At 36.9% G+C, this 22,480-nt stretch overlaps 1 protein-coding gene across 9 annotated transcripts in view; it reads left to right on the top strand.

Annotated features, from left to right (window-relative positions):
* Positions 1–22,480, top strand: part of RALGAPA1 (Ral GTPase activating protein catalytic subunit alpha 1) — a 318,940-nt gene that overhangs the window by 13,847 nt on the left and 282,613 nt on the right. For all 9 annotated transcript variants that reach the window (XM_020991372.2, XM_078150316.1, XM_020991370.2 and 6 more), the window contains exons 2-4: positions 10,332–10,442; positions 11,006–11,055; positions 21,277–21,334. In XM_020991372.2, coding sequence (XP_020847031.1) covers positions 10,332–10,442; positions 11,006–11,055; positions 21,277–21,334 — 219 coding nt within the window. The remainder of the gene's footprint in view (positions 1–10,331; positions 10,443–11,005; positions 11,056–21,276; positions 21,335–22,480) is intronic.

Genomic DNA, 22,480 nt, shown 5'->3' with positions numbered 1-22,480 from the left:
GTGCCTACTGACTCAAATTCATTCAGCTTGTTAATTAAGTTCATGTTAAAGTTGAGATAAGAGAAAGTAAACTAGAGGCTGAAGTGAGTTAAATCAAAGTTCAGTGGAAATTCCAAAAGACAGGGCAGAAACAGAGTTTGTAACAGTGATTCAAAAGCCAGGGGTCAACTTGGAAGTCTTTCAGGGACAGTACATTAAAAAGTGGTTCCAATTGCATCCCGTTTGCTTCTTTCTGTGTAAATTAATACAATATGCCATAGTTTAAATTAAACTAATTAGTTATTAATAAATAAATTAATATAATATGCTTTCTGCATAAATTAATATAATATGCTATAGTTTTGCTTTTTGTATTTTCTAATTACATATGTCATTCATAAAAAACATCTTAGACATTCCCTTAAATTATATTAAGTTCACATTAATCAAACAGCTTTTATGTGAAGGCAGAATTGTGTGGTAGGAGAACTCCATTTAGAATCATATCTTGGTTTGAATTACTTTTCTTTTGCTGAATAGCTGTGTGTGTTCTTGGGCATCAGCATCCAACACAGTAATGTTTGAATTGAACTGGGCAAATAATTTCATTTTTTCATTTCAGTTTCTTCATCTGCAAATGAGGGTTTTGGACTAGATTTATCTTGTGAGATCCCTTCCAACTTTGACATCCTGCTTATTTAATCTGTTGTCCTTATAATTTATCCTGGGATCTCAATGTATTGTCTCCTTGAACTCTTCTGTGAGCTGCCTTGTAGCTGGTGATTTATAGGAGCTTTTATGATTTGTTCTTTAGCGTTCATTTCAATGAACATTAATTACATGAATTCCCAGAATGTGAATAGTGTACCAAAAAAGAGGAGTTATATTTAGTCCTAAGAGGAACAGGGAAACCACTGTAGTTTATTGTGTTAGGAGAATGGCATTGCCAGATCTATTGTGCCTTAGGAAATTCACTTTGATAACACTGTAGGCAGCAACTTGGAGTGGAAGAGACATAAAAAAGATCGTATAGACATAAGGAAGATCAATTAGAAAGCTATTGATATAGTCCACATGAAAGGTGATGAAATGGCCGTAACAGGTTGCTGACCATGTGATTAAAGAGAATGGAACAGATTTGAGAGGAGTAGCAGATGTGGAAACAAGAAGATCTGGCAATTGATTGATGTGTGGGTTTGAAGATTAGTGAGTGGTAAAGGATTACACTGAGGTTGGGAACCTGGATGACTGGAAGGATGGTGACGCTCTGGGGAAAATACCTGGGAAATTTGGAAGAGGGTTTTAGATTTTGAGGAAAAGATAAAGAGTTCTGTTTTGGATACATTGAGTTTGAAATGCCTATGAGACATAAAGTTGGAAAAATCTAAAAGATATTTGGAGATGTGGGATTGGAGCTCAGAAGAGAGACTAGGGTTGTAGATCTTTGAATTTTCAGCATTTAGAAGGTAATTAAACCCTTGGGAGTTGATAAGGTCACAGAATGAGAATATAGGGAGAAAAGAGAAGAAGGCCTAGATGGAGCCTAGGTGAATACCTACAGTTAGGGGGTATAGTGTGGTATGGATAATAATCTACCAAAAGAGACTGAGAAGGAAGGGAACTGTTGAACTGAGAGAACAGGAGAAGTGAGAGAGCAGTGTTAAGAGCTCATAGATGACAAAGTATACAGCATTGAGAAAAGACGTTCAGATCTGGCAATTAAGTGATGCTAGGTAACTTTGGGGAGAGAAGTTTCAGATGAATGATGAGTTGACAGTCAGATTTTGAAGGACTGAGGAAAGGTTTTGACAAGAAGTGAAGGCAATGAGAGGAGATAGCTTTTTGTAGAAGTTTGGCTGTGAAAATAAGGAGAGATAGGATACAGCTAGGTTAAGATCAGTGTGAATAATTAATCTTGAGAAGTGGTTGCTTGTTTTGACTTTGCAGTATTTAAAGTTATTTTGTTACTGTATTGTTTAGTGGTTTCAGTCATATCTTTCTGTGACCCCATTTGGGATTTTCTTGGCAAATATACTGGAGTGGTTTGCCATTTCCTTCTGCAGCTCATTTTACAGATGCGGGAACAAAGGCACACAGGGTTAAGTGACTTGCTCAGAGTCACACAGCTAGTAAATAAATGTCTGAGGCAAGATTTGAACTCATAAGATGAGTCTTCCTAATTCCAAACCCAATGCTGTTATATCCATTGTATCATCTAACTGCCTTATCACTGAATATTGTACCTAAAGAATAAATTTTTTACATTGATATGTTGGAAATATTACCTTTTGAAATATTTTAGTTGCAGAGACTACATTTTAGTCTTGAGTGGAATTGAGACCACCCACCCAAATAAAAATTCAGAGGTTTCTCTCAGTAGAAACAGAAGTTTTTAGTCTAGCATGTCTCGCGTGAGAATTGGGCATCACCTGGGCAGGGCGGACTGGAGTATGGAGGCAGGATACAAGCAGCAAGCAAGCAGTTATATACCCCTAGACAAACAGTTCTAAGAAAACCCCACCCTCCTGAATCTCTTTATCCCCATTGGTTGAGGTAAGAGACCTTACATTCTACCCAGAAACTAAGAGATACATTTTACCCAAAACAAGCTTGGGAGCTAGAAGATTGCCTTATTTGGCAAAGAGAAGGCTGGGGAGGTGGTTACAAAACAAGGGAGGGGGTGAGCAACAGATGTATGTCCTGCTCACGTGATTTACAGGAAAACGAAACTTAGGCCCAGCTAATGCTAAAGCCTAAACTAAATTTTGGGGCATAGCTTCCATTTCATATGAGAAACTTTCACTTGTCCCACACAGTCTCCTCTTTCTTTAAATCTTCATACATACATGGAAAGTGCAGAGAGCTTTATCTACATCTCAGTGAATTTGCATTCTTAATTCTCATATGATGAACCTAGTGTAACTCAATGAGCAGGGCAATTTGATTCAGTGTATCTTCAGTGGTTTTCTTCAAAATCTCAGGATATTCATATTGGTGAAAATGACAAATGCTGAAGGGGATGTGGAAAAATAGCAACATTAATGCGTTGGTGGAGTTGTGAACTGGTCCAATCATTCTGGAAAACAGTTTGGAACTATGCCCAAAGGGCTATAAAACTGTGCCTGTGTGCATGACCTTTAACCCAACAGTATCAATTCTAGGTCTGTGTCCCAAAAAGATTAGAAAGAAAATGATCTATATGCACAAAAATCTTTTTGTGGTGGCAAGATAATGAAAATTGAGGTGATGCCAATCAACTGGGGAATGTCTGAACAAATTGTAGTATATGATTATAATGGAATGAGTGACAAGCAGAATGGTTTCTGAAAAACCTAGGAAGACTTCTATGAACTGAAATGCTAAGTGAAGTGAGTAGAACTAGGAGAGCATTGTACATAGTAATAGCAATAAATGTAATGGTGATCAGTTGTTAAAGATTTAGCTACTGTAATCAATACAGTGATCCAGGACAGTTCTAATGACTCAGGAGGAGAGAGTGAGGCTTCTGATTTTGCACAGCCCTGCCTCACTTAAAACCAACTCACTTGCATGTCAAGACATCACCCTCCTAACAATATCATTGGTCCTTTTTGAGAACAAAGGACAACCAGCAGCAAAGGACACACGATTTAAAAAACAAAAAAAGGTGACTACCACCAGAGAACACTGGTGAATTCTTGGGCACAGATTGAAGCATACTGTTTTAATTTTTTTTAACTTTTCCTTCCTTCCTTCCTTCCTTGCTCTTCCTTCCTTCCTTTCTCTTCCTTCCTTCTTGTCTAATTTAGTATTTTATTTTTCCACAGTTACATGTAAAAACAGTTTTCTACACTTGTTTTTAAAATTGAGTTCCAAATTCTCTTCATCCCTCCCCACTCCCTTGAGAAGGCAAGGGGGCAGCTAGGTAGCATAGTGGATAGAGCACTGGCCCTGGAGTCAGGAGGACCTGCATTCAAATGTGGCCTCAGACACACTTGTGACTTAGTATCTGTAGGACTCTGGGCAAGTCACTTAACTCTGATTGGCTCACCAAAAAGGAAAAAAACAAAATGATGAATGAGAAGCATGGATAGATCAGTATGAACTGATGCATAGTGAAGTAAACAGTCACAAAAACAATATAGATACCCCTAACCTACCACTTTGTGGAGATGGGAAATTCACAGTGTTGCATATTGTATATATTTTTGGACTCTTTCAATGTGTTGATCAATTGTGCTGATTTTTTTCTGCTCTCTAAAAAAACCTGTCATATGGCATGGCTCTTTGGGAGGGGGAGATACTTGGGATAACTGGTGATGCTTGTAAGAAACATCAATAAAAACTAATTAAAAATAAATTAATTTAAATAAAAACATTTTTAAAAGATGAGAAGAAAAAATTCAACAGAACTGAATCAATGAATTGAGAAAAAATCTGACATTATATACAGTTTTCCACACCTGTGGACTACTACCTCTACAGAGGGGAGGGAGGAGAGTATCTTCTTATATCTCTTCTCTAAGGCTGAGCTTGTTGTTTTATAATTTCACAGCATTCAATTTTGGTTGTTCTGTGTTTTTTTTCTATTTATATCGTAATCCTTATGTATATTGTTTAATTGGCTGATTATTTTGCATCAGTTCATATAAGTTGTGCTTCTCTGTATTCATCAAAAGATACGAATAGTCATTTTTGGAAGGGTTATGTAAAGAGAGGAACACTAATGTTTTGTTTGTGGAGTTGGGACTTGATATAAGCAGTTTGGAATTATGCAAATAAAGTGACTAAAATGCCCATACTCTTTCATCCAGAGATTCCATTGCTAGGCATATATCCCAAGAAAGATTATTGACAAAAAGAAAGGTTCCATGTAAACAATATATGTAAAGCATCACTTTTTGTAGTAGTGAAGAACTAGCAATAAAGTAGATATCTATCAACGGGGAAATGTGTAAACAAACAAAACCTTTTGTGATACGTAAATATGTGGTATAAACATACTGTGGAATAAGAAATTATTTTAAGAATTTTTAATTGTTGAAGTGAGACACTTGTGGATGATAGAAAGATCAAGGATATGACCATTCTTATGTGTCACAGAAATAGAATGGAAGAGGAGATCTTGGGAACTGAAGAGATTAAGGAATTGGGAGTTTTGAGGGGGTCACAAGCATTTATGGTGAAATTTCATAAGGTCAGGAGCTGGTGGTAAAGAATACTGGAAACTAAGATCTTGACTCCCTGTGAAATAAGAAAAAAATTACTTGAAGTAGCTAAATTGGTACAGGAATTTGGTTTGGGTAATAAATTTAAATGGAGGGGAACTCAGAGGATGAGAAGTTGCTGTGTGATGACAGCAAAGAGAAACTGGAAATGCCAATGGTGAGCAAGAAGTATTCTGATTTGCCTTCTGGGATCTTGTGTCTGTACAGTGGATGGGAGGGTAGTAGGAGAGAAAAGGACAGCTATTTTTGGGAATTGTTACTGGGGTTTGTTGTTCAGCCATTCACGTTTGTCTGATTCTTTGTACCCATGAACCATAGCAGGTCAGACCCTTCTGTCCCCCACTATCTCTCAAAGTCTGTCCAAGTTCATGTTTGTTGTTTCCATGATATTATCTATCCCTTCCATCTTCTGCCATTCCTTTCTCATTTTAACAAATCCATCTTTCTCAACATCAAGGTCTTTTCCATTGAGTCCCATCTTCTCATTATGTGGCCAGAGTATTTAAGCTTCGACCCTCCAGTGAATAGCCTGAATTAATTTCTTTTAAGTATTGACTGATCTCCTTGTTGTCCCAAGGGACTCTCAAAAGTCTTCTCCATCACCACAATTCTACAGTGCTCAGATTTCCTTTTAGTTCAACTCTCATATCCATACAATGCTACTGGAACAACCATAGCTTTGATTATACAGACCTTTGTCATCAAGGGGAGGCAAATTGCAAGGTGATGTCTCTGCTTTTTAATATGCTGTCCAGATTTGCCATAACTTTATGTTCAAGAAGCAAGTGTCTTATAATTTCATGGCTGCAGTTGCTGTCTGCAGTGATCTTTGAGCCCAGGAATATAAAATCTAATGCTGCTTCCATTTCCGTTTTTTCTTCCTCTTTTTGCCAGGATGTGATGAGACCAGTTGCCCACGATCTTTGTGTTTTTGATGTTGAGCTTCAAGCCAGTTTTTATACTCTCTCTTCTTTCACCCTCATCAAGAGGCTTCTTAATTCCTCTTCACTTTCTACCATCAGACTGGTCTGCTTATCTGAGATTTTTGGTATTTCTGCAACCTTAATTCTGTCTTTTGATTCATGCAACCTGGCATTTTGCATGATCTACTCTGCATATAAGTTAAATAAGGTGACAATACGCAGCCTTGTACTGCTTTTCCGATCTGAAACCAGACACTTGTTACGTGTTTGGTTCTAACTGTTGCTTTTTGGCCCATATACAGTTTACTCAGTAGAGAAGTAAGATGATCTGGCACTCTCATCCTTTTGAGGACTTGCTGCATTTTGTTGTGATCCACGTAATGAAAGGCTTTAGTATAATCAATGAAGCAGAAGTAGATGTTTTTCTGGAATTCCCTTGGTTTCTCCATAATCCAGTGAATGTTTGCAGTTTGGTCTTTAGTTTCTCTGCCTCTTTAAAAACAGCCTTGCTCTTCTGGTAATCCTCAGTTCACATATTGCTGAAGCCTAGCTTGCAAAATCTTAAGCATAAACTTGCTGGCATGTGAAATGAGTGCAGTTGTTCAGTAATTGGAACATTCCTTGGCATAGCCCTTCCTTAGGATTGGGATGTAAACTGATCTTTTCCATTCCAGTAGCCACTGTTGAATTTTCCAAATTGCTGGCATATCGAGTACAGCACTTTAACAGCATCTTTTAGGATTTTAAATAGCTTAGCTGGAATGCCGTCACCTCCACTAGCCTTATTGTTAGTAGTGCTTCCTAAGGCCCATTTGACTTCACTCTTCAGGATATCTGGCTCTAGATCAGTAACCACACTCTTGTGGTTATCAGTGATATCAGTTAAGATATCACACCTATTTTTGCATGAATATCTCTAATTTTCTTGAAGAGATCTCTTGTCTTTCCTATTCTGTTCTTTTCTTGTATTTCTTTGAATTACTCATTTAAGAAAACCTTATCTTTGTTGTTATCTGTAATTCTGTATTCAGTGGGTATATCTTTTCCTTTCTCCTCTCCCTTTTGCTTTCTTTCCTCAGTTGTTTGTAAAGCCTCTTCATGTAGCCATTTTGCTTTCTTGCTCTTCTTTTTCTTTGGAATGTTTTTTGTTGTTGCCTCATGCACAATATTGTACACCTCTGTCCATAGTTCTTGAGGTACCCTGCCTAGCAGATCTAATTCCTTAAATCTATTTGTCACCTCTAGTTCATATTCATAAGGGATATTCTTTAGATCATACCTATGTGGTCTGATGGTTTTCCCTAATTTCTTCAATTTAAGTCTGAATTTTGCAGCAAGAAGCTAATGAGTCAGTTTTAGGTCTTGTTTTAAGTGACTGTGTAGAGCTTCTCTGGCTGCAAAGTATATAATCAATTTGATTTTGATATTGACCATCTGGGTTGTTGAAAAAGTGTTTGCTATGACCTAGGAGTTATGTGGACAGAACTCTGTTAGTCTGTGCCCTGCTTCATTTTGTACTCCATGGCCAAATTTGTCTGTTATTTGAATTATCTTTTGGTTTCCTGCTTTAGCATTCCAGTTCCCTATGATGAATGTGATATCTTTTTAGATGTTACCTCTAAAAGATGTTGTAGGTCTTCATAGAACTGGTCAACTTTGGCCTCTTTGGCATCAGTGATTGGAGCATAGACTTGCATTAATTTGATATTGAATGGCTTGCCTTGGATTTGAATAGATATCATTCTGTCATTTTTGAGGTTATACTCTAGTACTGCTTATCTCACTCTTATAGACGATGAAGGCTACTCCATTTCTTCTAAGGATTCTTGCCCACAGTAGTATATGTGATGATCATCTTGAATTAAATTCATCCATGCCTGTTCATTTAAGTTCACTGACACTCAAGATGTTGATGTTTAATCTTTTCGTCTCCTGTTTGACCACATCCAGTTTACCTTGCTTCATAGATCTTACACTTCAGGTTCCTATGCAGTATTGATCTTTACAGCATTGGGCTTTGGTCATCTGATGCAGCTGCAGCTGAGCTTCCTCTTGGCTTTGGCTCAGCCACTTCATTAACACTTGAGCTACTTGTAGTTGTCCTCCACTCTTCCCCAGTAGTGTGTTGGACATTTTCTGACCTGAGGGTCTTATTTTCTGATGTCACCTCTTTTATCACTTTAGTAGTGTCCATGGGGTTTTCTTGGCAAAGATAGCTGGAGTAGTTTGCCATTTCCTTCTCCAGTGGATCACCTTTTGTCAGAACTCTCCACTGTAACCTATTTTAGGTAACCTGAATGGCATAGCTCATAGTTTCATTAAGCTGTGCAAGCTCCTCTGCTGTGACAAAGTGGGGTGACTAGTGACATATTGTCATTTATGAGGCGCCTAAGTCTCAGTAAGTGCAAGAAGGTGGAAGGAGCTAGAGAGGAAGAAGTTTAAAAGAAGGGAAACTTGTTATCTGTGGAAATGGAAGCTTCAGAAGGCATAGTGGAATGGTGGGCAGAACTGGAGTGTGGAACATGGGAAGAGTAGGGTTCATGTTAACAGGATGAGAGAAAAGGCGGTGGAGGTTGGGGACTTGAGGGTTGCCTTATTCCTTTTTTTTCTTTTTTGCAAGGCAGTTGGGGTTAAGTGACTTGCCCAGAGTCACACAGCTAGTAAGTATTATGTGTCTGAGGATTTGAACTCGGGACTTCCTGACTCCAGGGTGGGTGCTCTATCCATTGTGCTACCTAGTTGCCCCCTGGGTTGGCTTATTCTTAAGTAGCCAAAGGTTCATCTTTATAGGGATTGGGAGAGAAAGAGATGGTGTGCTTTTGTTAGACCTGAGGACAGAGTATGTTTTTAGCCAGTTACGGAAAACTGTCCAGGATCTGTCTACCTGCTAGGTAGTTTTATGGTGGGCTGAGAAAATGTATCAGTTTACACAGAGGACAATTTTAATTGGGTGGAGAACAAGTTAGCACGCTAAATTAATCTATCTTTAAGTGAGTAGATGGACTTGGAGAAAACGGGTTAGGGATACTTAAAAAAAAAGCTCACTTCAGAGCCTTTTGCTATCATTTGAACTAAGTAGAATAAACAAACTTCTGCTCCAGTGAGAGCTAGTTAAACTGTCTTCTCTTTAAAAGTGAACTTAATGCTCTCAACAGGTTTGTCTCCAGTACCTTTCTGTGGGGTTTGTTTTGTGCCACTTACCCCAAATTAGAGGTAACTTGATAGTCTTCTTTTAAAGCTATTGACATTTTGGGTTTTTATGCTCTTGATTATACTTTGGTTGGGTTAATTTACTCATTAAGATTTAGATTCATGGGGCAGTTAGGTGGTGCAGTGGATAGAGCACTGGTCCTGGAGTCAGGAGGACCTAAGCTCAAATCCAGCCTCAGACCAGGCACTTGACACTTACTAGTTGTGTGACCCTGGGCAAGTCACTTGACCCCAATTGCCTTGCCAAAAAAAAAAAAAGTCAGATTCATGTCTGAAAATGGTCAGGTTCCCATAATATAGATTGTGCCTCTTTACTCTGGCGCTAAGCCTGGTCCTCACAGTTTCCTTTGTGAATGTTATTCTTTCCATTTACATTGTTGCAGTTGTGTGTGCTGCTTTCCTGGTTAATGTTCAATTCATTTTGCATTAGTTCGTTTAAGTCTTTCTATGCCATCTCTGAATTCTTATGATGCAGTAATATTCCACAATTAGTTTAGCCATTTTTCTAGTCAGTGGGCATCTGCTTTTATTCAAGTTCTTAGCTACCACTAAGGGCTGCTTTGAATATTTCAGTATTTATGGGAGCTTTTAGTCTTTTAACTCCTTGTGGCATATTAACAGTAGGATCTCTGGGTGAAAGATGGATATTTTAATCACTTTAGCATAATTCCCAGTTGATTTTCTCTGTTCATTGTTTAATAAATATTTCTGGATAAGCTATGATCTTTCAAGTCTGTTTTCTTCATGTGTGAAATAAGGATAATTTCATTTGTGTTCTTGTAAACATCGTATCGGTTGAAACATGAATTTAAAATAAAAGCAAATAAAACTTGACTTTAGACCATATTAAACAGCATGTAACTTTAATTGGGAGAAAAAAGCTTGGACTTTTTCATTGAAAGAAAGTTGGCATCTTTTAAAGATCCTATTCCTTAGAATATGTGCTAATTAATGGTTAAAATTTGTGGATTATAGAAATACATTGATCTTTTTTGTTTGTTTGTTTTTACAGAGAATGCTGAATCTGTTGATCTTAAACAATTTTTTGACCAACATTTTTCACATGTATATTATGTGTTCTTTGAAAATTTTGTGACCATTGAAGTTAGCCTTAAACAGAAAGGTAAGACTCCTAAAAAAAAGAATCCCTCAAGGCTTTTTATTGTCATATTTAGATGCTTATAAAATTTACCTCTGAGATTTATAGTTTTGAGATCAAGTGATTTATTTTCTTTTGGCAGTTGTCAGCTATACCTTTCTTACCCAATTTCCACTTGTGATCAATAAATGACATGCATCTGTGAAATAGGCAGCAGCTAGGATGGCAGTATCATCATTTCTGTCACCTGAGGCAGTATTCACTTTTCTCTTTCCTGGTCTTCCTGTCTTCTTTGTTTCTCACTCTCTGTTCTACCACTTTAATACTTGGGGATGACTTTAAGAAATTGTTCAATGATTTTTACTGTTCCTTTAAAAAACAACATGTGGTAGAAGGAGGCATATATATTTTCTAGAAAACCAAACAGAGCTTCAGATTTTAATACAGAATCAATGAAACCATGTTTGGTTTTTTAAAAAAATACTAAATGCTTATAGAAATAGAAATTTACTAGTAGTATATATCTCAATGAATAATTTCCCAAGTGATGGTTATATTTCAGTTTGTTTTCTTTGATTACATTTTAGGTCACAAGTCTCAAAGGGAAGAATTAGATGGTATACTTTTTATTTTTGAAGTAAGTATCTACAAAATATTTCTTTAACTGAAAATCATCATTTGTTTCAGACATATAGGGTATATTCTAAGTATAGATAGGTAAAGTTACATTTTAATTATCTGCTAAAATTGCTTCATTATACTTGAACCATGATGAAAATATAAGTTGTTTGTTCTATAGAGTAGCTCGTCTTTGTTAAAATAAAGAATTTGTGTGTGTTAATTTTTTTTTGCAAACAGTAGCAAAGTAGGGTTTGTGAGTTGGCTATGGAAAAGGAAGTTGTTTTTGAATTCCACTACATATATACACAGATACATACATATCTGTATATGCTATATATATATATATATATATATATATATATACACACAGATATATACATATCTGTATAACATACTTACAAAAATGTTTTAGATGTCATAGAATTTTATAACTAAAGGGTATATTTTTCAAAACTTGTGGGTGAATTGGGAGCCTATACCATTTTGGCTGGAATGCAAATGATGGGAATCTATGTACTTCATTTTTCCTGGGCTACGTAGAACTTCATTAAGAATTTTTCTTAGCCCTATCTACTCAGTACAGGCTATTGAAACCTGAGAATCCTAGTTACCTTATTCCAATGCCTTTGATAATACCTAGCTCACAGAATTATTATATCCTTTGCAAGCAAAATGCCACTTAAATGTTAGTTGTTATTGTTATCATTAATGTAATTAATGTCCCTGCCCTGCCTCTCTTTTCTTTTATACATTATGAAGTACTGCTACATCTTCTGCTCAAACCTTGCCCTCTCCCCTGAATGCTCTAGACTCGTGATGTTTCATGAACTATCCTTTAATTAAAATGATAAGTTAGGCTTCTTAGTCTTTTTACTTTCCTCCTAGGCAAATGGCCCATCATAGGGTGTTGAAAGAGGGAGGGAATGAGAGAGACAAAAACAAAAACTCCATGATAATCAGGAACTTACTGTTGGCAAAAGAAAATATTCTTTATGTCCTCCACCTCTTAATATAATATTCCTTCCAGGTATATTTTGAAAAACATATTAAACTTTACATTATATATTCAAATACAGTTTACTATATTTTAGAACTATAACAGAAAGACATACCTTTGTTAAACTGATGGCTGAATGGTCAGGGGTTTGTAGAACCATCCATTTTGTAGGCTCTATCATTTAAACAATTTGTTGTAGCTGTGTCATAAAAACAGAATTAGAAACGGCTCTCTGCCAGGACATGAGAAGAGTCTCCTTATTACATGGAACTGGATTTTTTAATCGTATTTGTTAAACATGAGATTTTGACCAAATTTCCCAAGCTGCCTGTATGTGTGTTTAGAAGTAGAAAATTTTGTCTGTTCATGAAACTGAAAACTCTGAACAAATAGGAACTTCCCTTCTATCCTGTAGCAATTTCTTTTGTCTCATCCTATCACTGTTATATATTATGAGTTGGTAATCAAGACTTAATAATTCTGAGCACATAAATTCATTATTATTTCTTTCTGCAACAGCAGCAGGAATGCATCTTTTCCCCCAATAACTGCCTGCTCTTAGTTATCTAAAGGACAAAATAGGGGATTTGAATCTTTGTCACAAAAAATGAGAAAGACCCTGTAGAAAGCTGAAGGAGGAACTGAGAAGGCGCTTGAGAAGGGGTAAAAACTAATTTGAGAAGACATACAAAGCAATCTCTAGAGATTGCTTTGTGGTGTGGTGCCAGGTTTTTATAGTTTTATATGGTGCAGGCTTTCATATGAAAATTATTGGAACTGCTTGTTCACCTTTTTTTCCTTTGACTTTAATCATAGTTGAAACTAGCCACTACTGTTTTTAAAATTTTTTATTTTATTTTATTTTATTTTGCCTTTTTAAAAAAATTTTATTAATTTATTTTGATTTATCAACAATCACTTCCATATGCTTTTGAGTTCAAAATTTTTCTCCCCCTTCCTCACCCCCACCCTCCCCAAGAAGGTGCACAATCTGAAATAGGCTTTACATTTACATACTCATGAAACATATTTTCACATTGGTGAAGTTGTAAGTAAAAATTAAAACCAATGAGAGGAACCATCAGAAATATGAAACAAAACTCAACAGAAGGTAAAAATAAGTGATAGCGATTCGACTTTCATAGTTCTTTCTTTGGATGTGGACAGCATTTTCCATCCCAAGGCCTCTGGAGATGTCTTAGATCCTTGTAATGCTGAGCAGGGTTCAGTTTAACAATATTAGTCATTGCATAACGTGGCTCCTATTGTGTACAGAGTCCTCTTGGTTCTGCTTACTTCACTCAGCATCAGACCATGTAAGTCTTTCCAGGTTTTTCTGAAGTCAGCCTGTTCATCATTTCTTATAGCACAGTAGTATTTCATTACATGCCTATACCACAACTTGCTTAGCCATTCCCCAATTGATGGGCATCCTCTCAATTTCCAATTCTTTGCCACCACAAAAAGAGCTGCTATGAATATTTTTGTACATGTGGGTCCTTTTCCCATTTGTTTGATCTCTTTGGGATATAGCCCTAGAAGTGCTGTTGCTGGATCAAAGGGTATGCACGTTTTTGTAGCCCTTTGGGCATAGTTCCAAATTGTTCTCCAAAATGGTTGGATCATTTCACAACTCCACCAACAATGTATTAGTGTTCCAGTTTTCCCACATCTTCTCCAACATTTATCATTTTCCTGTTTTGTCATGTTGGCCAATTTGATAGGTGTGATGTGATACCTCAGAGTTGTTTTGATTTGCATTTCTCTACTCAATAACGATTTAGAGCATTTTTTCATATGACTATGGATGGCTTTAATTTCTTCATCTGAGAACTGTCTGTTCATATCCTTTGACCATTTATCAATCTAGCCACTGCTGTTGAAAAGCATTAAGGTACCTTTTCTGATTTCCAGACCCAAAGGGAAATTTGAAAATGTACTTGTTTAATAGGCTTTAATCCTGAGAAATTTGATTTGTAAGATATATAGGAAAGAATAAACATACATAGTACAGAAATAAGTTAATTGTCTTTAGAAAAATGAATGATGATCTTTCATACATTTGCCTTTTTATCCCATCCCACAGAAGATTTATTGAAATATTTGAGTGATAACCAATAAACCTTCCAAGGTTGTCTTTTTATTACAAATAATTTCCTTTTCTTATGTATACCATGTAAATATACAGTGTCCGTAGATATCTTTATTACTTTAAAAGAGCACTATTTACCAAAAATGGACTAATGCTTTTATTTTCCTAAGGAAAAGGGACTTTATACCTACTTTTTATTCCTTGGGGAGATCATTAGTCTTTATTTTTCCCGTTTAGAATTGGGATAATAATATTTTCTTCCTACTCCGAAGATGTCTTATGAGAGAAAAGTGAGAAAGTATTTACTGTAACTGTTCCACCATATTGTCTTGCTTAATGTCATCAAATTTAACTATGTACACTTCCTGGAATGATAGTTCCTTTAGCAAATGGCCTGTTGGTAATGTAACTACTCCTTCCCTCCCTCCCTTTCTCTTTCCTTCACCATAGTACATGCTGCTTAGCCAAGCTGAGCAAGTTGGGCATGTTGGGCATATCATGAACCCAACCTGTCTGTGAAAGTTTTTGTGGCTTTCTGTATGCCTGGTCTCATAACTTTTCTTTTTAACCTTCTCTTTTAATCTTCAACCCCTAGTTACACTCCCTAGGGAGAGGCTCTTGAATAGGCCAGACTTGGCAGCTTAGTTTCTAAACTGGAATGGAATGAACATTGATTAAGCACCTACTGTGTGCCTGGCACTTTGCTAAGTGCAGGGGATATAAGTAATAAAAAGAAAGACAATCACTGCCCTCAGTGAGCTTACAATCTAATGGGGGAAACAACACTCAAAAGAAGGCAGAAAAGCCAGGGAGTATGGGGGCATCAGATGCAAGTTCATATGTTGTGAGCTGAAAAGTCCTGTTTCTGCCCTTTATAAAGGAAGGCATTGGCAGAAGGGTTTGTGGTGGTTTTTTTTTAGGAGTTTGTTGTTCTGATCCTTCAGTCAGAGGAGTCCAAGGTAGGTAGTGTCAGTCAAGGCCTGAGTTAACAGCTTGGTGAGAAGATTAGAGATAATGAGCTTAACCTTCCAAGAGAAGGTTTCCTTGATTTGAAACCAGACAAGGCAGCAGATGTATAGTAGAGTTAGCTGAAAAGTCCAGTTATTCAATAGTATATTTTCAACTGTTAACTGAAGATTTACATAGCTGTAGCTTAGAAAGGCTACTTGGTTAAAAGCCAGCATTTGGCTGTGATTCACAGATTGCTCCTCATTTCCTACATGTCAGGGAACTCTGGTAAATAGTATATCTTCCACATCCCACCCCATGGTGACAAAATTCTAAGGATCTTCTAGAATACCTTCTACCACTTAAATGACCTTAAGTTACTGGATAACCCTAATCTTGATTGGGACATCAGAAGCTTCTTTTGGCCAGCATTGGAGAAGGAAAAGAAAAACTAAACCAGCAGTATGGCAAACACAAAATAAAACGTATCAATTCAGTTTAATGGTCTTATGAAAGAATGAGTGATCGAATATGGAAGAGAATGAAGACCAGAAATCTCAGGTTTCATTTCTTCCCTTTGGAAGAAATTATCTGGTCCATGTGGTAAGTAATGCCAAATCTTTGTAGTTTATAGTGTGTCTCACCCTATCTAGACTTGTGACAATGACAGGGCCAGCATCAGGATGATCAGGTCTGGAGCATAGTTGCTGATGCAGTTCTGACATAGTCACCATTCTTCATTATGGGTCAGGGTTATCTGTGGTAAAGTAGTTAAGAGATCATAAGCCTCTTTCATGCAGCTTATCCCAGAGTATGAGTTGATTCCAAGGCTTTTCTTGTACCACCACCCATTCAATATTCCCTGTCTACCAGCTAAAACCTCCCCTAGCCAAGGCAGCTGGCAGTGCTGAACTTGGAGTCAGGAAGACTTAAATCAGCCTTAAACACTTATTAGCTATGTGACCTCTGGCAAGTTACTTGACTTCTTGTTTGCCTCAGTTTCCTCACCTGTAAAGTGGGGATAATAATAACACATATCACAGAGTTGTTCTGAGAATCAAATAACATTTATTTTTTTTAATTTATTTTTAGCTCTCAACAATCACTTCCATATGCTTTTGAGTTTTAAATTTTTCTCCCCTTCCTCTTTTTCTCTCTCCCCAAGACAATGTGCAATCTGATATAGACTCTACATATACATTCCTATTAAACATATTTTCACACTAGTCATGTTGTAAGGAAGAATTAGAACCAATGGGAGGAACCACAAGAAAGAGGAAACAAAACAAAACAGAAGAGAAAAAAGAGCAAATAGCATGCTTCAATCTGCATTCTAACTCTGTAGTTCTTTTTCTGGATGTGGGCAGCATTTTCCATCATGAGACTTTTGGAGATGTCTTAGATCCTTGCATTGCTGAGAAGGGTTAAGTCTATCAAAGTTAGTCATCGCACAGTGTGACTGTTACTGTGTACAGCGTTCTCTTGGTTCTGCTCCCTTTATTCAGCATCAGTCCACATAAGTCTTTCCAGATTTTTCTGAAGTCTGCCTGCTCATCATTTCTTATTGTACAATAGTATTCCATTATAGTCATATAACACAGCTTGTTTAGCCATTCCCCAATTGATGGGCATCCCCTCAGTTTCCAGTGTTTTGCCACCATGAAAAGTGCTGCTATAACTATTTTTGCACATGTAGGTCCTTTTCCCTTTTTCATCATCTCTTTGGTATACAGACCTAGTAGTGGTATTGCTGGATCAAAGGGTATGCACAGTTTGGTTGCCCTTTGGGCATAGTTCCAAATTGCTCTCCAAAATGGTTGGATCCAAATGACATATTTGTAAAAAGCATTTAGCACAGTGCCTGGCTGTAATAGGTTTTATATAAATGCTTATTCCTTTCCCTTCTGTCTTCCTGAGGGTCCCACAAGGGGAATAATGCCAAATCTTTGCCCTGTTTAGAGGCTTCTGCTAAGAGGATGCCCCCTAATTCCACAGGAGCTAGATTGGGACTCTTTATTTTAATTCATAGAATCAGGATTGCTGCTAAGTAGACTGGCGTATCCCTTTTCTATTAAGTAAATTCATAGTCACACATAGTTATCCATAGGCACTCTCACCGTTTCCATATCATTAGAAAGCAAGATAACCTTTCAACAGTTTCACCCCATAAGTCCTTTTTTTCCTGGGAAGAAATTGTCCAAATCAGCCCTATCAATTGAGGGGAACCTGAGCCATCTTGCCAGGGTATATGAGGAGCCCCTGAACAGGCAGGACCTTAAGGCTTGTGTGACTCCATTCAAGGTAACAAGGAGTGCCTGAGAAGGTCAACCAGTGTTAAAGGAGTAAGTTCTTATTGGTTAAGTCCTCCTAGAGGCTAAAACCAAGGAACTGAGTCTTTGATTTATCAAAGAGGGGGCTTCTATGAGGTGGGACACCCAATAACAATATACTGAAGCATTATGATGAAGCTGTTTTTCTTTTTTTTTAAATTAATTTATTTTGATTTATCAACAATCACTTCCATATGCTTTTGAGTTCAAAATTTTTCTCTCCCTTCCTCACCCCCACCCTCCCCAAGACAGCGCACAATCTGATATAGGCTTTACATTTACATACCCATTAAACATATTTTCACATTGGTGAAGTTGTAAGTAAAAATTAAAACCAATGAGAGGAACCATCAGAAATATGAAACAAAACTCAACAGAAGGTAAAAATAAGTGATAGCGATTTGACTTCCATAGTTCTTTCTTTGGATGTGGACAGCATTTTCTATCCTGAGGCCTCTGGAGATGTCTTAGATCCTCGTAACGCTGAGCCGGGTTCAGTTTAACAATATTAGTCATTGCATAACGTGGTTGTTATTGTGTACAAAGTCCTCTTGGTTCTGCTCACTTCACTCAGCATCAGACCATATAAGTCTTTCCAGGTTTTTCTGAAGTCAGCCTGTTCATCATTTCTTATAGCACAATAGTATTCCATTACATGCCTATACCATCACTTGCTCAGCCATTCCCCAATTGATGGGCATCCTCTCAATTTCCAGTTCTTTGCCACCACAAAAAGAGCTGCTATGAATATTTTTGTACATGTGGGTCCTTTTCCCATTTGTTTGATCTCTTTGGGATGTAGACCTAGAAGTGGTATTGCTGGATCGAAGGGTATGTACATTTTTGTAGCCCTTTAGGCATAGTTCCAAATTGTTCTCCAAAATGGTTGGATCATTTCACAACTCCACCAACAGTGTATTAGTGTTCCAATTTTCCCACATCTTCTCCAACATTTATCATTTTCCTGTTTTGTCATGTTGGCTAATTTGATAGGTGTGATGTGATACCTCAGAGTTGTTTTGATTTGCATTTCTCTACTCAATAACGATTTAGAGCATTTTTTTATATGACTATAGATTGCTTTAATTTCTGATGAAGCTGTTTTTTCAAGAACCTGTTCTATCGTTCAATAGTTCTAGCTGCCTGAGGGGGTATAGGAGCAGGAAAACTGTGGATGTACTGTTGGTGGGCCAAATCTTGGACTTTTATGACAGTAAAGTGGGTTCCCTTATTAGTATTAGAGGAGTATCCCATCAGGAAGAGCAATGCCATTTTCTGAATAGGTGTCAGTTACAGTAAGGGAAGACCTCTTGCCCTGACAAAGGAGCCAGTATAATCAGTTTTGTTAGTTGGAAGCAGGTTAGGAACCATTCCAGATCACATCATACTTGCCTTTTATAAGTGAGCACTCACACTCCATTTGCCATAAGGAGAACTGCCTTATCCTAAGAGGGATGTGCTTCTGTGCCCACTGCAAAATAGCATCATGGTCCTTACATCTAGATTGGTGATGGCTCGTGTCTCAACCTCTTCTGTTCTCATAAGGCCATCTATTTGGTTATTCAGTTGAATCTTGTGGGTGGGGGTTCATTGGGCTTGCAAAGAAATTTGGATATCAAGGCTGGGACTGGATGCTTCAGATTTTGAAAGAATGGTAATCAGTTTGTGAAGGGTGCTGACTCCTGAAGGATGTAGGAGAGCTCAATCTTGAAAGTATGGTTTTCATTTAATAATAAAGGCCTATGCCCTACCCAGCTTATTAGAGGGATCATTTTACATCCCTCAATTCCTAATAGGCAACCCTGGAAGAAAAGTGATTTATGACCCTTATATCATGTATTCATTAGTAACTAGGACTCAGTTATAAGATATTAGCAACTGCTTTTCTTTTTTAAGATCTATATTTTATTAGGAAGTTTAAATATTTAGAGAGTACATAGCTTTTCTGATGAAAGTTCTTGCATAGTGTTCTCAATATAATTGAGAATAGCTTGTGCTGGAGGATGGGCATTTTGGCAGATGAGGGTGACTCTTCATGAGTGATCTTCAGTCTTATAGCTTCTTTTATAGGTCCTGACATGTAGAAGTTCTGCTTTGAAAGATAATTATACTGACCTGTCAAGATCTGTTGGAGTCCTTTGATAGTTTATTTCAGGAGTATCAGCTTCCCTATATTGTCCTGTGTATACTTCAGTAACCTGGAATGGCTGTGACAAGAACACTAAATTTTCCAGGCACGAGGCATCTTTAACTTATTTTCTTCAGACAACTCACCCATCCCAAGGATAGCAATGATGTTCAGGAATGACTTAATAGTGTTACAGGATCTTTTGCATGCCAGGGAGAATATCATTATGCTCATTGCCAAAAATGTTGGGAGTCTATGATATGGGAACTGGAATGCTGAGGTTTTACTGCAGTGCAAATAAATGGCCTGGGACAGTGATAGCATTCAAGTAGCAAAAGTTGTGGCAGGAGCAGGTTCAATCATGTCATCAGTGGGTATTCCTTTTGGAGGAAATCAAGTTCCATTAAATAGTAATATGATAAGTTTGAGGCTTTCTTATCACCAGTGACAATTCCTAACTCTTGTCCTGACATTTTCATTTCAGCAGAACTGTTTTCAGAAAGTGTCTAATATCTGATTATCCCATTCTCTACATTTGCAGTGGCTTTCCCCTACTTAAGCCATGATGTGAGCCCCAATGCTGTTTCATTCTGATCCTTTGATTACTGCTAAGTGTAAGGCTTGTTCAGCCTGACATGATAGCCCAGGTATGAAAATTGAAGAAAATGAAATACTCTTAATAGTTAACAAAAAAACAAGTTTACTTAACCATATCATGGAAAGAGTACTTGGGCTTAGGCAGAAAGTTCAGCAGAAGCAGTGTGGATCAGATGCCAGGAGCAGGGTAAGGTCTCAGTTCCAGCATCTAGTCCAGCCAGGATTATCCTCCTCTTCCTCTTGCTTCCTCTAAAGGTGAACACCCTCAGATTTTGTGCTCAGCCTTGTCCTCTCCCTTTCCCCTTATCTCTTTTCTCCTTTTCACATGGTTCATGTGGGAATTTGTTTTCCATAATTATACATATTTGTAATGGGTTTTATTTTTCTATTCTTCTCTGTGACTGAGGGAAGGGGGAGGGTGGTGGGAGAGAATTCATAATGGAAAATAAAAAATATATTTAATTTAGAAAAAAAATAAAGGAGATGGTTTCAGAGAAGCCTGGGAAAACATGTGAACTGATACCAAGTGAAGTGAATAGAACCAAGAGAACAGTTTATAAAAAATGACAATATGGTAAAGGCAAACAGTTTTGAAAGACTTAGGAACTCTTATTACTCTAATTACTAACCAGTATTGCGGAGGAATAATGATGAAATATACCACATCTTGATAGAGAGATGAAGCACATAGAATGATCAAAAACTTTTTTTGGACATGGCCATTGTAGAAATTTGTTTTGATTGACTATTAATGTCTGTAACATGTTTTGGTTTTCTTTAATTCTCAAGGAGGAATGGATTGGGATGGGAAGGTCAGAAAGAGGATTTTATCCTTTCAAAAAATTGACAGAATTATTTCTAATTTCCTAAATTATATTGTCTTGACTCAAGTCTTTCCTAGACTTATTTGCTATATTATGGGACCTTTCTAGTACTGTATAAGTTACCAGTGTTAAAAAAAAAAAAAGTACCAAGTAATAGCAGATTAACTTTGAATGCTTATTTTATTTTTTTTTGTGTGTCATATTTTTCACTCAAGGAGCAGTAAGGTCTTAATATTTGTAATTTGTTTTTCATTTTACAAGATTTCAAGCATATCTCTTTCATTTCATTTATTAGTTTGCTTTCTCTTTATTGACTTTTAGAAAATTTTACAACTTCTTCCAGAAAGGATTCATCAGCGATGGCAGTTTCACAGTATTGGTAAGTGACATAAATTGCAACTCTTAGATTTCAAATAGCTGATAAAAAAAAAAGGCTATTTAATACTTTATGTTTCTTGGTAGCTTGTTTAAAACTTATTCACAGATTTTGTTTGGCAGGCTATAAAGAAGATGGGTGATATTTTGCTTGCTGCAAAAAAAAAAGGGGGGGGCAGGTTAAATGTGAAGGTGTAATGGAAGAGTTTGAAGGTTTTTTCATTTAACCCTGATGGGCTCAAAGAAAAAAAAGGGAAAGGGAAAGGAATACACTAGGAAGGTCAGTTATTTGTTTAGTTTACTTTTGCACAGGGCTGATACAGAAATTTGTTTTGCTTTATGATACATATTTGCAATAGTGGTATTGTTTTTCTTTTGTTCTCTATTTGGGGTGAGGGGGAGAATGGGCAGAAGGAAGGCATAATCTTTGCTGACTGAAAAAAATAAAATGTAATTTAAAAAATTAAAAAATAAATTGAAAATAGATATTTTAAGTTTAAATCAGGGGTAATTTTTGTAAAGAAGTAGAGAAAACTAATTTCAGGACCTTGGGAAAGGTAAAAAAAATTCTTTACTGAACTTTTCAGTTGATTAATTGGGAAAGTTTTCATTCATTCCATTTCAAATCTAAAACAAGGGCAAATAATCAGAAAATATATGATGTTTTATTTACAGTTATGGTCTTTCTATATATATTTTTTTTAGCTTAAGAAATCATATTTTATGGAAGGTGATCTTTCTCACTCCCTTCTGGCACCAAGATTGTTGCCAAAAGGATATCAGAATCACCAAAATTAACTTGGAGGTTGCCAAGGACTTGTTAAAAAGGTTTTTATCAAGTCTGACTGAGAACTCTGACATTTAGAATTAAATAATTTAGTTCACAGAAATGCTTACTATTATGAGATCACAGTTGTAGGTGTAAAAGGAGATCCTTGCCCTTTTGGAGCTGGTAGTTTAGTAGGAAGATAAGTAACAATAGTTTTTATATACACACACACACACACACACACACACACACACACACATTTTTTAATTTATTTTTTTCTTCTGACCTGCAATTTGCCCTCCTGGTAAGAAAATCCTTTAGACCAAAGCAGATCAGTACCTGTTTTGCAAATCTTAGTGGATTGCCTAAGGGCACTAAGGG

This window comes from Phascolarctos cinereus, unplaced genomic scaffold (assembly GCF_003287225.1).
Source record: "Phascolarctos cinereus isolate Bilbo 61053 unplaced genomic scaffold, phaCin_HiC Scaffold_2;HRSCAF=192, whole genome shotgun sequence".
NCBI classification, from domain to species: domain Eukaryota; kingdom Metazoa; phylum Chordata; class Mammalia; order Diprotodontia; family Phascolarctidae; genus Phascolarctos; species Phascolarctos cinereus.
Note: the sequence above shows the minus strand (reverse complement) of the source record. Positions and strands in the feature narration are given on the sequence as shown.